This window comes from Schistocerca cancellata, chromosome 3 (genome assembly GCF_023864275.1).
Source record: "Schistocerca cancellata isolate TAMUIC-IGC-003103 chromosome 3, iqSchCanc2.1, whole genome shotgun sequence".
NCBI lineage: Eukaryota > Metazoa > Arthropoda > Insecta > Orthoptera > Acrididae > Schistocerca > Schistocerca cancellata.
In genome coordinates this window covers 389,638,873-389,656,016 of record NC_064628.1, presented here as the reverse complement: position 1 = coordinate 389,656,016, position 17,144 = coordinate 389,638,873, and the positions used below count along the sequence as shown (strand labels likewise).

The 17,144-nt window shown below is 37.9% G+C and overlaps 1 protein-coding gene across 1 annotated transcript in view; it reads left to right on the top strand.

Moving 5' to 3' along the window:
• LOC126175112 (uncharacterized) overlaps positions 1 to 12,054 on the top strand; it is a 115,344-nt gene extending 103,290 nt beyond the window's left edge. The window contains exons 5-10 of the mRNA XM_049921664.1: positions 1,655 to 1,788; positions 1,868 to 2,027; positions 3,691 to 3,866; positions 5,553 to 5,705; positions 7,730 to 7,908; positions 10,997 to 12,054. Coding sequence (XP_049777621.1) covers positions 1,655 to 1,788; positions 1,868 to 2,027; positions 3,691 to 3,866; positions 5,553 to 5,705; positions 7,730 to 7,908; positions 10,997 to 11,180 — 986 coding nt within the window. The 3' untranslated portion in view covers positions 11,181 to 12,054. The remainder of the gene's footprint in view (positions 1 to 1,654; positions 1,789 to 1,867; positions 2,028 to 3,690; positions 3,867 to 5,552; positions 5,706 to 7,729; positions 7,909 to 10,996) is intronic.
• Positions 12,055 to 17,144: the final 5,090 nt, after the last annotated feature.

The following is a 17,144-nucleotide window of genomic DNA, read 5'->3' as shown; positions in this document are numbered from 1 at the left end:
TACTTGCCCAGTTGACAATACGAGCTTATCCGAACTTATAACTTGTTTAGTCATATCAGATGTCAATAGGAAGAAAACAGGGTGAACTCAAGCAAGACATCGAGTAAGAACTTAAAATTGAGGTAAACCTTACTAAGAAGAAATGTAAAATCGGGGAATTTTATAGCATTGGTCTTACGGGTTTTTCAAAGGGGCTACAAATTTATGGTGTAGAATTGTGAGAAATGTAAAATCGGAGAACATAAAATCAAAGTTCCACTGTATTTTGATGTGCTTAAAATACTGAAGCAAAACGCCAGCTGGAAAAAAAAAAAAAAAACCATTGACTGGTGTCTGCACCATGACAACATTCCTTGCAACAACTGTGTGCTACTCAGTAAGCATCTGACGAAGAACATTGTAGCAATGCTGCTCCAAACCTGGCTTCTGATGACACACTTTCAGACAAGCACAACCCACACACACTTGACCTGTGTGTTGCCTACTTTAGAAAAAGGCCTTTTGGTTGAAAGCTCAACATGTGTGGCTGTGTTTTTGTTATGTCTGTGTGCGACTCAACATCTCTTCTACATAGTGAGTAGCAATCTTTCCGTTTCATAATATTGTTGTTGTTCCAACCAGGAAATAATACAAAATAGATACACTGCATAACTATAAAATCTTGAGATAGAATTGTCAGTCATTAGTCACCTACAGGAGACAAAATGGACTATATAGAAGGATATGATACCATCCTAGCCTTTGGAGCTACTAGTTCCTTCCTAGGGGGGGGGGGGGGGGGGGGGGGGGGGGGGGTGGACGACTCACAACCCAGTGTGCAAGGGACCCACCTGTAATGAGGATGAGAGGAGACAGAGATCAATACATAACATGGTAAATGATTAATGGTATTACATAATTAAATAAATGACTGTAAAAACCAGAAAAATGCAAAGTTGAGGCACTGCATGAATTATCTGCCTCATACTATTCTATCAGAGAAAAGGCTACCTGTGAAAGCACCACTTCATATACCAGACCTGCAATAATTTTTCTGTAATTTTATGTGGACATGGTTGCCATCCAGCTGTCCACCCTAATGAATGATCACAGCTGAACTGTGGCTGGGAGCAGAGTTTACCACCCAGGGGCAGAACATAGTGCTATGCACAATATGCTCGATTTCAGTGGCTGCCTCACAAATTATGCTATCTGGCTCCGACCCCCCCCCCCCCCCCCCCCCCCAGTTTCTGTTCTGTCCACTAACCACTACATATATGGGAGTTGTCCTTGAAACACACCCTTCGATGTTGTAATCCTCCTGTCATCAAGCTCTGTTAGTCCCTGGCCCACATGCACCTCCAGCCCTGCACCAGGCCTCTAAGTTTAATCATCTGGCACCCAAATTCTCTTTCCTAAATTGTATGGCCCACAAATTTGCATGTAATAGGAGTTCTTTATTGAACCAGTTTCTCTGCTTGCACAGCAGATAGATCATGTGCATGGGCCAGCTACATAACTTTCCTCACTAGGGCTACTGGTCTATGATAAATCTTAATAGTTTCTCTGTTTTAGTATGGTAACTGGGAGTATTTACACTGGGTAGGAGCTGATCATTTGCTTCACATTCTGTTTAGCTTCATAAATTATTTTCATTTTCTACCCTCTGTTGCAGGTGGCAAGTGTACCAAATCATTTGTGGAACGATGCATTTCATACATCGGAGAAAATGCCACAGGGTGTGTTAAGACCAATTCATTTCTTAATTTGCCAAAGGAAGCCCTTATTAAGTTGATTTCTTCAGATTATGTAAGAATACTAAATCTGCATCCAAATATTGCACCAATTCTGTTCACTACAAACTGACTGATAGTCTTCTGTTATCCAGCTTGCACTTGAAGAAGAAGATGTGTGGCGAGCTGTGTTAAACTGGGCCAAATATCAAGCAGGTGTTACACAACCAACAGCCCACTGGACTGAGGAGGAAAGAGCACGAGTATGCCAGCATCTTGCTGGAGTCATCAACCATGTTCGACTTTTACTTATAGGTAAATGGCCCTATTCATGAAGGTAAATTTATCGTTATTGCTGTATTACATGGAGGCAGAGGAATTCTATGCTTGTAAAGTGTACCTGGACAAGCTCCTCATGGATCGTTCAAATGGAGCTTTCACTTTGAATGGATGAATTCAAGAAAGACTACTTTGAGTTGAGTTTGTTACAAGTGCTGGAAAAGCAGAAATTTGTATTGCTTACACAAAATTTTAAGAGCAAATTTATTACTTTGGTGCGGCACAAGAGGATGCTGTAAAATTGTAAATGCATGTATTTGTTGTTATTGAGATACTAGTGAGCATTAATTCCAAAATAACCAGTAATTAATAAAATGAATCAGAAACATGGACACCTTCAAAATAAACACATCACTCTGGCTATGTAAATAAGTACTTTGAATTCAGTTCACTGACATGAAATGCATGGAAGTAATGGCTATTAAAGCAATGAAGATACAAATACACCAAATGACATGAATGAAATAATGATCAGAAAAACTGGACAGCAACACAATGAATATGCCATGATTAATGAAAATTTATGCTCACAAAAAGCAGGAAATATGGTTTCAAGGTCTGATCGGGCATAAATTTTCATTAGTCAGAACATCCTCGTGTGGTAAAGGTTCCAATTTAGTAGGAAATACATGGCAATAAAAAACAGGGATGAACAACTTTTCATATGAAAATTCAATTTGAAGTGGAATAAGATCTTAAGATAATGGCAAGAGAGGGAGAGAAAAAGGTTGAAAGAGAAGTTCTCATACAGTGTCAAGGCAGGATTTGAAGACATGTAAAGAAAAACGGGCTAACCCTCAAATGTAAAAAAACTAGAGATAAGTGTAGCCATCTGTTGTTGGGTACAGGAACAATCAAATTGACATTGGTCTCACATCTAAATATCTCTAAGCTTTTACATTTGAGGGTTATCCCATTTTTTCTGCGCATGTCTTCATATGCTCTTGTACATATTGTACACTATCTGTCATTCCCTAACATATACCAATTTTTCTAAGGATTTAATCATCTTGCATCACATTATGTTTTGTACACTCTTCTATGGCAGCAAATTCAAATAAAGTGCCTTGATTTTTCTCAGGTTTTGCTTCCATTATGAAGCATAATGTCAGAACTGTCACCTTTGTGTCACCTTTACTTTTCATGTAGCAAATTGATCATCATCTAACATGGCCTCAGTTCTCTTTCCTATTCTACTGTACGTTGTTCCAGACAAACAGGCCAATACAGTAATAGGTCTTGAGAGAGTGGAGACAACACTTTGGAGTTGCTGAGATAGTGTCACTATGTTGTCAAGTCATTGTCATCCTCAGATGTTTGCTCAAAGGTTTACATATAGAGATGTAACTCATTATTATATTAGGCAAACCTTTTTTGCTGTTATTGAATCCTATATTATTTGACTGAATCCAGTTGGTATTAATTATTTTTACTTACTGTGTGCCATAATCTTTGTTTGCAAAATATGATATCTTTATGTAAATTTTTACATCCTCTCTCTCTCTCTCTCTCTCTCTCTCTCTCTCTCTCTCTCTCTCTCTCTCTAACATTATTATTATCGTCATCTTTTCAAAATTATTGTTTTGTTTACCACTGCTGTCACATCCTGGTCAGTTAACATGAGCTATCTGCTTTACAGACAGCCAGGTTTTTGCAGAAGAGGTGGAGCCCACAGGAGCTGTGCCAATGGAACTCTCTTTGGAAAGATACCGCTATGCAGCTCTTCCAAACAAATTCCGTGAGAACTGTGAAGATAAACGTCTGCAGCCAAGAGTTTTTCTCAAGTTCTTCCCAGATTCACAGATCCTTGTGCAGGTGAAACACTCATGTGTGGATTATGCTTACTGCTGCAAATATTGGTCATGTATCAAATATTACATAGCTTTGTACAAGAGCAAGTAAATAAATAAGTCAAAAACACAGTAGTGACATGGGTGCTGTGAGTACCAGATTAAAATTTATTTTATTTTCCAATGCACTCCCATAGTGACTTTAAAAAACTATCCCATCATTTGACTAGGCTCTAAAACCTACAGTTCAGAATTCTAGTGAAAACTATAGCACCCAAAGAGTGATCTCTTGGCCTACAGTCTCATTGTCTTGAAAGTGCTGCCTACCCAGGTTTATAAGGGGCCTAAATGGCTGAAACTCAATGGAAGCTGTGTGGTGGATGTTTGAACTATTCTCAATGAAATGTTTGCATTTGTCTTGCTCTATGAGAACAGGCATTGTTGTGCAGATGATTCATGTCCCATATCATGAGTCCAGGTTGTTTGTATTTTGTGGCCTCTCAGATTTCTTGCAGAATGGCACGACAGGATGTGGCAGCAACAGTCTGACCTTAGGGTTGTAATTTCACCAATATGACATTTAGTATGTCCAAAAACACTGTCGCGACAGCCCTGAATGCCAATGGTAGCCTTCAGAATGTAGATAAAGATGTGTGCGTGAATGTCAGCAGTGTTAGAAGATGGGTGAAATGCTTAAAAGGTGGGAACACAGGCATCCAAGATGAGCACTGTAGCAATCACAGTGTAACTTCTTCCATGTAACTTCTTGCATGTAACTGCTTCCACTGTGTACAACAAGAAAAGAGTTGAATTCATTAAGAAGACAGATGTATCACATGGACAAATCACTTGCAATAGGATATAGTGCAGTGCACGAAATATTTCAAAACGTGGGTTATCAAAAATTTGGTGCCTGTTGGGTCCCATATGCATTGACAGAAAGCCACAAAGTTCAGAGAACAACTGTCACTCAATATCTTCTTAACTTCTTTGAAGATTTCAATAAGGAAGGGGAAGACTAATATTGTAACCAGCAATGAAAACTAGTTCCACCATTATGAGCCTTATACAAAACACTGGAGTATGGAATAGCAGCAACCATTTGTCGGAGGAAGTTATGGGCAGTGTCTTCTGGGATGCAGGGGGTTGCATTGTGGTTGATCTTGTTCAACCTGGATGGACCAGAAATGCTGTTCACTTTGTGCAGACACTTGTAAAGCTTCTTCATTCATCACATGGTAAGTGGAAGATTATCCAACAGCATAGTACTCTGTGGCTTCACAGTGCTTGCATCACTGTGAAGAAATTAGATCAGTTGGGTGGGGGAATGGTGAAAAATTGACAGAAAAATTTCTGGATTAAGATTATGTATATGGTTAATGTATAAACTATAAATTAATATTCATAAGAATGGCATGGTCATGACTTTCATAACAGCCCTGACATTTGCAATGTATTGTTTCATACTGCCGATGCCCAGTAGCAGTTGTTTTTCTAGTTTTAGATTGTAATTTAATTTTGAATTCTATTTCCTATGCAAATATTTCCAGAATATATGTGTTACTTTACTTCTGTAAGTATTCTCATTGCAATCACAATTTTTTTCATTATGAAAATGTCATCTCACTGATTTATTTTCCATGTCATTTTGGTTTCTTTGATGGGTTCCTTTCAAAGTTTCCACTAGTTTTATACAAAATTATATCTTCAGGACAAGACATCTTATCACAGAGTGTTAAACAATTGGTATGGCTCTGCAAAGCAAGTGTGGAGACTGGTGTATCGTGCATCCACGCATGGCTATTCTGCAGAAGCATTCCACCGCCATTGTGATGGGATAGCACCGACATATGTGATTGCATTGGTGAGTTATCAGTCTATCATTTTATCAACAAGAATTATACTTTTGTAGACAAGAAGTTACTAATATGAAAATTAATATCTAAATATTTGAATATGTTGTGGTTTATGTCATAACCTGATTTTACAGTGCTACGTAAATAGTGCAGCTGGATCATTGTAAGTTTTTCATTGAATGAATGGAGGGAGTGAACATAGCCACCCGCTACATAGTTCAGAGATTGAGCAGTCAAAAGGCACATTATTAAAACTGAAATTGTTGCTAAAGTTTCAAACATTGCTCTTCGTCAGAGCTAACTAGCAAAAACACTAAACAGCTGCATTGTCCCAACTTAGTAGCTTGGTTGTGATGTTGTGGTTGTATGAGTTGGAGTGACGGAAAGGAGAAAGGAGGTGAAGGGCGTAATGAATAATTGCTGGTGGGCGGGCGGGAGAGGTCACAAGAGGCCTGGACAGGAATGTGGCACTGGTGCACTCGTCCTGTCACTGGCATGGAGAATTGTCTATAGCACACAGTGAGGTGGAGGAATGGGGTATGAAGGGGGGGGGGGGACAGAACAGATGAACTATGGAGAGGAAAATGTGAGAGTAAATGAATGGAATGAAGAGCAAGGGACAGAGGTGAGTATGGGGCAGGGGCTAGTGAAAATTGAGGGCAGCAGGATTGCAGGTTTGGAGGATATGTTGTAAGAACAATACCTGTCCATATAATTCAGAGAACTAAGAAGGTTGAAGATGATTCAAAGGGTATGGATTGTGAAGCAGCCATTCAAGTCAAGCATGTTATGCTCAATAGCTTGTTCTGCCACTGGATATCAACTCTGCTCTCAACCAGTTTGGTGGTCACCATTCATTCAGGTGCACAACTGCTCTGTGGTCATTCCCATACAAAAGGCTGGGCAGAAGTTACAGTAGAGCTGATGTATAACGTGGCTGCTTTCACAGGTGACTCTGCTTATGACAGGTTAAGATATGTCTGTGATGAGTTTATAATAGGTTGAGGTGGATGGATACATAGCACAGGTCTTGCATTTGGGTTTTCCACAAGGATATCATCCATGGGGCAAGAGGCTGGGAGTACAATTGATATAAGAATGGTTCAGGATATTTCATATATATAGCATAGAAATTTCATAGGTATATCATAGATACTTTGTTAATATATCATTATTATTTTGTAAAAAATAAAAGGTACCTGCCAACTGTCTGACCCTTCTACATACATCCCCATAGTGACCCCATTATAGATGTCCAGCACAACCTCCAATTCCTCCTCAAATTTCTAGGCCTGTCCCAAAACCTCTTTCTTGAATCCCTCTTCCTCCTCAAGCCAACTACGGTATTGATCATCCAGTTGTAGAAAATGCCGCTGAGTGTAAAATACTCAACTTGAATGGCTGCTGCACCATCTATGTCATCTGGACTCTATCCTCTTCCCCACAAGACCAGCTTCTCTGAATTACTTAGATGGGAATTGTCCTTAAATTACATGCTCCAATTGCACAGTCTTCCTGGCCTTAATCTCTGCTAGCCTCCTGCCCCACACTCACGTCCACCCCATCCCAGGACCCAACTTCTTTCAGCCCATACACACACTCTCTTCCTAGCATCTTATCTTCCCCTATTCTGTCTTCCTCTCCCAGTTCACTCCTCCATATCCTCATGTGCTCCATGAGCTCACCAGTGATACTGCCAAGGTCACATTCCTGTACTTTGCACCTGCTGCTTCTTCCTTTCATATTCATATCCAGTACAACTGCTGCTTCACTTTCTCAACTATCACCCACTATCCCAACCCTCCCTCCCACTCCTTGCCTCCTTTCACCCCTTGTCCATCCAACACAATTCCTCAACCCAGTTGAGCTGCAAACCTGTATAGAAGTTTTCACTTTAAGCACAAAGTTGCAAAAATTCACAGGAATTATTTTAATGACAATTTTTTGATTCTTTAGCTGTCACATTTCATTGACATTATTTTTCAGCATGTGGCTTATCTGAAAATATGAAAGTTATTTTCTTTGTTACTAGGGTGCAACATCAGAGATTTGTGGCGGTTTCAGTGATGTCCCATGGGAGAAGACAAACATTACAGGCCACTACATTCCTTCACAAAAGGCTTTTCTTTTTACACTGCCAAATAATCCAGATTTATCACCAACCAAATTTAACATAGTAAAGAAGATGTTTGCAATATGCTACCATCCAGAGTAAGTAACAAATGAACACAGTTATTCAGTTTGTATGATGAATAAGATGTGATTTTAAAATATGACAAAATGTAGATTGGATTTTCAGCAGTCTCCATTGTGAGTGATTATCAACTTCTTTTAACAGGCATCACTAAGGAGGGTAGCATCATTCTGTTTTCTCATATCTCTGATCTATACCATGAAAATTTTAATTTGACATGAATTCTTGCTCCCATAACTCCTTAAAGTAAAAATATGGTTCTGGCTCCTTTCTTTCCTCTCTTATGTCTCCCCAGCTTTACTATGTCCACAGTGGGGCCAGTTGTGTTTTGGATCAACATGTCATTTGATTAAGTTTTAGCCTAAATTGATTGTTACTTGTGCACACAAGAAATAATTAGGGTTTATTCCAACACTGGTATGGTAAATTCACAACATTCATCAGCTATTATTATCTGTGCCTGGCTCACCTTGTGTCACTTTGGCTGGTGTTCAATGTGTGAATGTCTTCTGGAACAGTAGTTGCCAGAGTGAAGCAATCTCTCAGCTAACAGCCACAAATTTTAGTGCTGCAATTATCTCACAAATTAATGGAGTGAATGAAGATGTAGATAAAATATTAAAATATAGATAAAATTTTAAAAAGAATGTCCTGATAAAAAAGAAAATGACAAGATGGAATCCTCAGTATGAGCAACGACAAGGACAAGATTAGACAGATTACTGCACGTACAGAGATATCTAAGCTACAGTTCTTCCTGTGTTGCATATGTAAATGGAATGGGAAGAAGCCCTTGTAACTGGTACGATGAGAAGTATTCTTGTTTATGCATTTCATAGTGATTTGAAGAGTATGGATGTAGATGGAGGGATATGTAGACATCTCTTTTCATGGAACTGTAGTTTATTCATCTCATGTCACACATTTTCAGTCCATTTGGTTTGTGTACAGGAGAAATGTAAAAAAATTGGAATACAGTTACAGTAATTTTTACACTAATAAATACTAAAATATTTCCTGGAACATTTAACACATTATATCCAGCTCAAATTTCCAGTTTGTTGTGCATAAATTCGCCCACTGAGTAATAACATTTCAGTGTTAGTGCCTCATACAGCTTTCTTTTAAGAGGACCTAAATTAATTTGCATTAACTTCTTCCTTTTTCATTTATTATAAACTTTCATTCCCACGTACAGAGGTACCGGTACCTCAAAATTTTCTTTGTCTCTTGTGTCACGTGAGTGAACAAAATGGTTTCCCTCAAATAATTCATCTCAGATATATGAAAAATGAGAATAATCTCAAGTGGTTGATAATATTTGCACTGCAAATGCAAAGCCGCTCCATTTGTTTGCCAGGTACTCAACATGTGCCTGCCAGCTCAAATTTTTATCCGGGTTTAATCCTACGAATTTGACTGAGTCAACTTCTTCTATATCTTGGGGGTTGTGAATAATCTTAATCTGCTCACATTTTGACTGTTTGGTTTTGAATTGCATCACATGAATCTTAAATATGTTGAGATCCATCCCATCTAGCTGGAACTATGTTTCTAAGGTACTGAGGGTACTGGTGGACGATTAGGGGATTTTTTCCAAATCTTGATTTTTCAACTAACACAGAAGTATCATCTGTGAACAGAACTGGAGGGAGATGATGCTTAACGGTAAGTCATTAACATAGAAGAGAAACAGGACTGGACCTTGTGGAACATGCTGAGATACTTTTTTCCATTCAGAATGATAATTTGCTTTCTGTTTGATAAAGAGGATTTAAGCTGATGCAGGATACTTCCCCTAATGCCATACTTTCCAAACTTGTAAGTGAGCAATGCATGGCTTACAGAATCAAATGCCTTTGTGAAGTCACACAAAACTCCTGCTGCCTTATTGCTCTTGTCTAATTGTCTTATTTTCTCTGTGAAACTGTTCACTGCACCTATGGTGTTTATCCCTTGCTGGAAACCAAATTGATTGTTTAAATAATAGAATATTTTGCAGTTAACTTTTGGATTTGAGCACCAGCAACTTTTACAAATATTTTAGATATGACTGGGAAAATTGAGATAGGACAATAATCTCCCATGACCCCTCTTTCTCCCTTTTTAAAAGTGGTTTGACTTCACCATATTTTGGTACCTCTCGAAAGCAGCCCTTTTCAAAACATTGATTTATCATTTGAGCTAGTGGGTTTGCAATTTTGTTGTGTACTTCTAATAACTTTCATGGATGATATGATACTAATTCTGATATTGCTGGATGAAAATAATTTCTGAGCAACAAATGTGGAATATATAATTTCTTTCTCTGTTATAGTACTGCTCATCAGTTTGTTTATACTCTGCCCCATCAACTGATGAAGTTCCACCTTTGTGACATCTTAAACAGTAATTTAAAGCTGCCCTCAGCTTGAAGAATGCTTTAAGCTCTGTAGGGCATTACTAGGTTACATACATTAAATATCTAGCAGTATGGATACAGAGTGATTTAGCGGAAGAAAAGGCTGATGCTAGACTCACTGGAAGAATTCTGACGATGCTTAGTCTACCCAGAAAGGAAGTATGGCTGATACTTGAGTAATGCTCCTCAGTCTGCACTCCTCACCAGGTAGGACTGATAGAAGAAAGAGAAAGAACCAAAGAAAAGTAACATATTTTGCTGCTGTTACATTTAATAAATGTAAAAGTGTCATGGAGATGCTCATTCAGTTCCAGTGGTGCATCATGGGGGGTTTACTGTTAAACTTCTCAGTGTCTGTGTTCTTAGAAGAGCCAGCCAACATGTTACTTCCTGTTACATATCTCTCATTAAAGACCAAGAATATAAAGTCAGAAGTTTAAACTCCTAAAGAAGCTTACCAACAATCCTTCCTGTGCACAATTAATCAGTGGAACAGGAAATCGGGATTGTGATGGTGACGCATGAATTATTCATTGCCATAAACAGTACAGTAGGTCATGGAATATGGGTGCAGATATTCTGTATTATGTTGATATCATTTTCTCTTTCTTTTTTTAATCCTGCGTACTGCAGACGAGCCATAAGTCATGCCTATGCCATAAGTCCTCTTTGTGGGTGCTGCAGTAAGTTTTTTTTTGTTTCAGCTGTGGCCCCATCTTTGGAGCTGGAGCAGATCTGCTTATTTCGAGCAACTGCAACAACAACATGGACAGTTATTCGAATTTGCCACATTCCTATGATGGAGAAAATGCCTCGTGTCTTGCTCTTATGGGAGATTACAATTTTACCGTGCGTGATTATGAGGTTTTTACACCTGCTGGAAAATAAACTGCACACTTCAAGACAAGTTATGACATTTATGTGTATTTATAGGTAACGAAGTTTCCTGTTTACTTAATTTCATTCATATAAACAATGTTTCCTGCACTGTGAAAGTACTTGGGGACTACAGTCAAAATCTAGATATGAGGGTCACAATTAAAATCATGAACAATCCACTTTTATGAGTGTTAATTTTTAGACAAACTATGTACATAATCTTAATCTACAGACTTCTCTGTCACTTATTATTATAATCTCAATTTCTTTGCACACAATTTACATGTGATTCTGTAAATTCGATAATGTTTTTGCAGTAGAAGTCCATTATGGTTATTTGAATACCCTGATGCACCACTTTCAGGATGCCCTCTTCAGTAAGAAACTGACTGACAACACACTGTCAAAACAGAACACCGATGTCAACCATTTTGTAAACATAGCCTATGATCACTTGATAGAAGTTATTGGTGTCACAGTGTTTCAACTCATAGTGTAAAATCTGTATATTTTGATAATACTTTCATTTTTATTACATTGGTTCAGTTGCTGATGAGACAGATTGTTGCTCAGGCCTTTCAGTATAGCATTCATATCTGCATATTGCACTCAAGAAATCAATAAGATAAGTCCACGTGTCATTTTTAGACTGTTTGCAATAGTGCTTGTAGAACTATACATGTGAATTCCTTTATTTCTTTTACTGAATGCAAATACTATTGACAGCAATGTGTTATCCTCAGAAAGTTATCTCAGTTTTAGGCATTAAACCTGTAATAATCATCTTGAAGACAACAGATGATCAATGACTGAAAACCTGAATAATCTGAATACTAGTATTGTTCCTACTGGCACAGAGAGTTGCAATAAAGGTTTCTTTTTTTTTAAATTCTTTTTATGTACTTCATTTTCATTTGTCCATAGTGGGCACCCTCTCCCTCTTTATGCACATATGAACTGTACCTTAATAATAAAATGTGAACTTTTAGGGGCATGAAACCAGCTCTTTAATAAGAGCAAGGATATAAAAATATTAGGAATGACTTATTGTGAAAACATTTTTCTACAGTAGGTGGGTGTTATCTTCTATTATGAATTCCAATAGGGTACAGGTGCAATGGATTTTTCAAATATAACAACATACTTAACTACAAGGTTGTATGTTTTTATATGTTTAAGTGGTCATATCAGTACATCATTCAAAAGTTTAAAAACTTCTCATCATAGAGAGAGCTTATTTTAAATGTCTCAGTGGCTATGCTCCAACTAAGTAAAATTCATGCCACCTCTAACATGTCAGGAGTTCCATTTCTCAGAAAAGTCCATAGTCATGACATGCATAAATGAATTGTGCCTATATTGGGTAGTGAGGATTGTGGTCTGGTTTGAGATACAGCCTCAGTTACCATATCAGTCGAGCCACATCACTGATAATTATCCCTTACTTAAGTGGCTGACAATACTGGAACATTATTATTAAAATGTAACATTTAACAGATAGCATACATTGACACCATGTTATTCAGATAAATAGGGAATCTCACTAAATAACCACAGAAATTTATCCAAGAAGGGGCAACATTGTACAGTTGTAATTTTTGATATAGTTGATTCAGTGAGTATGGAAACATGTTAATCCCTAACAGTGAAATTTGACAGGAAGCACAGAAAAAGTTATAGTGTGTCAAAAGATGAATAGTGAATCATTCAATACATTTGCGGTAGATTATTTTCATACATAAACGGAAAAGACTTTTGCTATTTGAAGAAGCCTCTGTGTGAGTTGTGGTGGGGATACTGATGTCGAGGGAGTATTGATCAATAGTGGTGTATGTGCCATTTTCAGTAGTTGCAAAGGCTTGGCTAACTGAGCATCATACATCTGTTGTGAAGGAGTGTATTTGTAATGGTGATTCTGTGATTACTACTCAGTGAGCATTTTGCATTAGGTTTGAACTTGGCTGACATGATTCTGTTCTTTATAGAAAAGCAATTTCAGTTTGAATATCAGACTTTAGAGTATCAGGTTCTGCACTGAAAAGAAAATCTGCTGGCTGACCTCAGACTATAACAACACCAGAAAATGTGATGCGTGTGAGAGCTTTCATCCAGCAATCTCCAAAGTGTTCAGCACTTAAACATGCAGCTGTCCTGCGATTGTCTGACAGGAGTGTAAGGAGAATCCTGCACAGAGACCTTCATATCCATCTGTACAGAATGACAATTACCCACGAATTAAATGTGAGATAGTTTGAAACTCACAGAACTGTGTGTGGGGACATTCTTCAGAACATTCCCTGTCATATTGTTTTGATTTTTTCTGATCGGGCCCTCTTCCAGTTGTAAGGTACTGTAAATAAACAAAATACCCACTACTGGGTAGCAGAAAACCCTCAGGAACATCACCACTGACCACTTCACAGGCATTGTGTGACAGTTTGATGCACCAATACTTAATTTGGTGTGTGGGGTCCGTATTTTTTTGAAGAAGATGGTGTAGTGGTTAATTCAAATCACTACTGTCATATGATAGAGACCTCCCTCTGACCTAAGTTAGCCAGTTTATTGGGGATGATGAGGAGGGAGAAATTTGGTTCCAACAAGGTGGAGCCACATGTCACACTTCTCGATGTTCTTGAAAAATTTTGAGAAATTTATTAACTGAATGCCTTCTCCCTTCATGGGGAGTCATCACCTGCCTCCCTCACCCCTCCCCCCAAGATCACCCAATTTATCACCTCATGATTTTTTTTCTTTGGGGGCACGTAGAGGCTCAAATGTACAAATATCACTTCGCAACCCTGTCTGCACTTAAGGAGGAGGCAATCACCCAGGTAGTGGCTGGTGTTCCAGAAATAACATGAAGAACTGTGGAAAACTTCCAGGAAATGCTTTGACAGGGTGTCAACAGGGACACCATTTACTGGACATAATTTTTTACAACCAGCTAGTGTAAAATGACATAGTGTTCATTGTTCACAAATAAATGTAAATTCTCTGTATCTTTCTTTGTTTCTTTCTAACCACCTTTTGACATTCGGTAGGTCTTTTTGCCAGACCCTCTATATGATGCTAGTGCAAGTGAAGTACATGTTTTTATATTAATAATATGATTACACATGAATACTTTTTGAGTTAATTATGTGTCATATGATTAAATACAGTTATATGCACCAAGTTCAGAAATAAAACGAGAAAATATTTTTAAAAAACTGTGTGTAGTTGTCTTCAGTCAGAAGACTGGCTTGATGCAGCTCTCCATGCTACTGTATCCTGTGCACGTCTGTTCATCTCCAAATAAGTACTGTAACTTACACTCTTCTTAATCTGCTTATTGTATTCATTTCTTGGTCTCCCTGTCCAATTTTTACCCCGCCCCCCCTTCACCCCACCCCCCACATTCTTCCCCCCAGTACATAATTTGTGCCCTCTTGATGTCTCAGAATGTGTCCTATCAACCAATCAAGTTGTGCCACAAATTTCCTGTCTCCCCAATTCCATTCAGTACCTCTTCATTAGTTATGCAATCTACCCATCTAATCTTCAGCATTCTTTTGTAGCACCACATTTCAAAAGTTTCTCTTCTCTCCAGACAAAAACCATCTGAAAAGACTTTCTAGCACTTAATTCTATATTCGATGACAATTCTCTTCTTTAGAAATGCTTTTCTTGTCATTTACAGTCTACATTTTATATTCTCTCTACTTTGGCCATCATCATTTGCTGCCCAAATAACAAAACTCAGCTACTACTTTATGTGTTTCATTTCTTAATCTAATTCCCTTAGCATCACCTGATTTAATGTGACTACCTTCCATTATCTTTGTTTTGTGTTTGTTGTTGTTCATCTTACATGTCCTATCAAGACACTGTTCAATTCATTCAACTGCTCTTTCAAGTCCTGACAGAATTACAATCTCATTGGCAAACCTCAAAGTTTTTATTTTTTCTGCCTGGACTTTAACTCCTACTCCAAATTTTTCTTTGGTTTCATTTACTGCTAGCTCAATGTATGTATTGAATAACTTCAGGGATAGGCTACAACCCTGTCTCACTCCCTTCTCAACCACTGCTTCCATTTCATGCCATACAACTTATAAGTGCCATCTGGTTTCTGTATACGTTGAAATAGCCTTTTGCTATGTGCATTTTACCCATGCTACATTCAGAATTTTGAAATATACTGTTCCAGTCAATGTTGTCAAAACCTTTCTCTAAGTCCACAAATGCTATTAATGTAGGTTTGCCTTAACCTATCTTCTGAGGTAAGTCATAGGGTCAGTATAGCTCTTTGCATGTTCCTACATTCCTCCAGAATCCAAACTGATCTTCCTTGAGATCAGCATCTAGCAGTTCTCCCAATCTCCTGTAAAAAATTCAAGTTTATATTTTGCAACCATGATTTATTAAACTGATTGCTCAGTAATATTTGCACCTGTCAGCATCTAGTTTCTTTAGAATTCTAATTATTACATTCTTCTTGAAGTCTGAGGGTATTTCACCTGTCTCATACATCTTGCACACCACACAGAAGAGGTGTGTCATGGCTGCCTCTCCCAAGGCTATCACTAGTTCTGACAGAATGCCGTCTACTCCCAAGGCCATGTTTCAACTTAGGTCTTTCAGCACTCTGTTGGATTCTTATCGCAGTATCATATCTCCCATATCATCTTCATCTACGCCCTCTTCAAGTTCTATAATATTACCATCAAGTTCATCTCCCTTGTATAGACTCTCTATATACTCCTCCCACCTTTCGGCTTCCCCTTCTTTGCTTAGCACTGGCTTTCCACCTGATCTCTGAGCTGTGTCTCTTTCCTCCAAAGGTATCTTTGATTTTCCTGTAGGCAGTATCTATCTTTCATGTAGTGAAACATGCTTCTAAATCCTTAAATTTGTGTTCTAGCCATTCCTCCTTAGCCATTTTGGACTTCCTGTCAATCACATTTTGTACATGTTTCAATTTCACCTGCTTCATATGCTGAATTGTTATATTTTCTCCTTTCATCATTTAAATTCCATATCTCCTGTGTTATCCAAGGATTTTTACTAGGTCTTGTCCATTTACATATTAGATCTTGTGCTGCCTTCACTATTTCATCTCTTGGAGCTACCCATTCATCTTCTATTGTACTCCTTTCCCCTGTTCTAGTCAACTGTTGCCTAATGCTCTCTCTGAAACTCCCAAAAATCTCTTGTTCTTTCAACTTATCCAGATCCTATCTCCCTAATTTTTTAGTTTATTTAGTTATTTAGTTTTAATCTCCAGTTCATAACCAATAAATTGTGTACCAAATACTAAAATACATGACACCATCCTAGCTTTCGAAACCCCTGGGATTGGAGTGACCTGCCCCTCCTTTTTAAACTTCCCCCAACCTACCCTCCTGTCCTCCCCAAGGAATGAACTATTAGTTCCAAACTATTGATAGTACTGAAATTTTGCCTTCTGAAGGTAAGTAATGGCTAGAAATTCTATCTGAAGATTTTTAAATTTTCACAAAGTATGTTTTATTCATATATCCATAATGTTAGAATAACACTGAAAATAAATATCTGAAATGGGGAAAATCAGAGCTGAGAAAATTGTTATGGATATCAACCAAAATAATCAGCTTGAAATGTCGAGAATGAGGAAATTAACTTGTGAACACTTTTTCAACTTTGATGGTGTTGTAACACTTTTCTACATAAAAAGCTCCATATGTAATCATGTTACTGGATTTATTGAATAGTTTCTTCCCTTGTCTTTTTTAAAGATGATTGGAATAATGCAAATTGAAAAATGTGTGTACAGTGTAACCTAGGCCCAATATCTGACTAGATGAATATTGGAAACAACCCTCAAATTAGTCAATAGAGCTGGCACTTGAACAGCATAGAACTGAAACCAAGATGGGCCTCACTACCCCAGTTTGATACTTCATTATGCAGTGATGCTAACTGAATATGCAACTTTGTTTACTCTATACC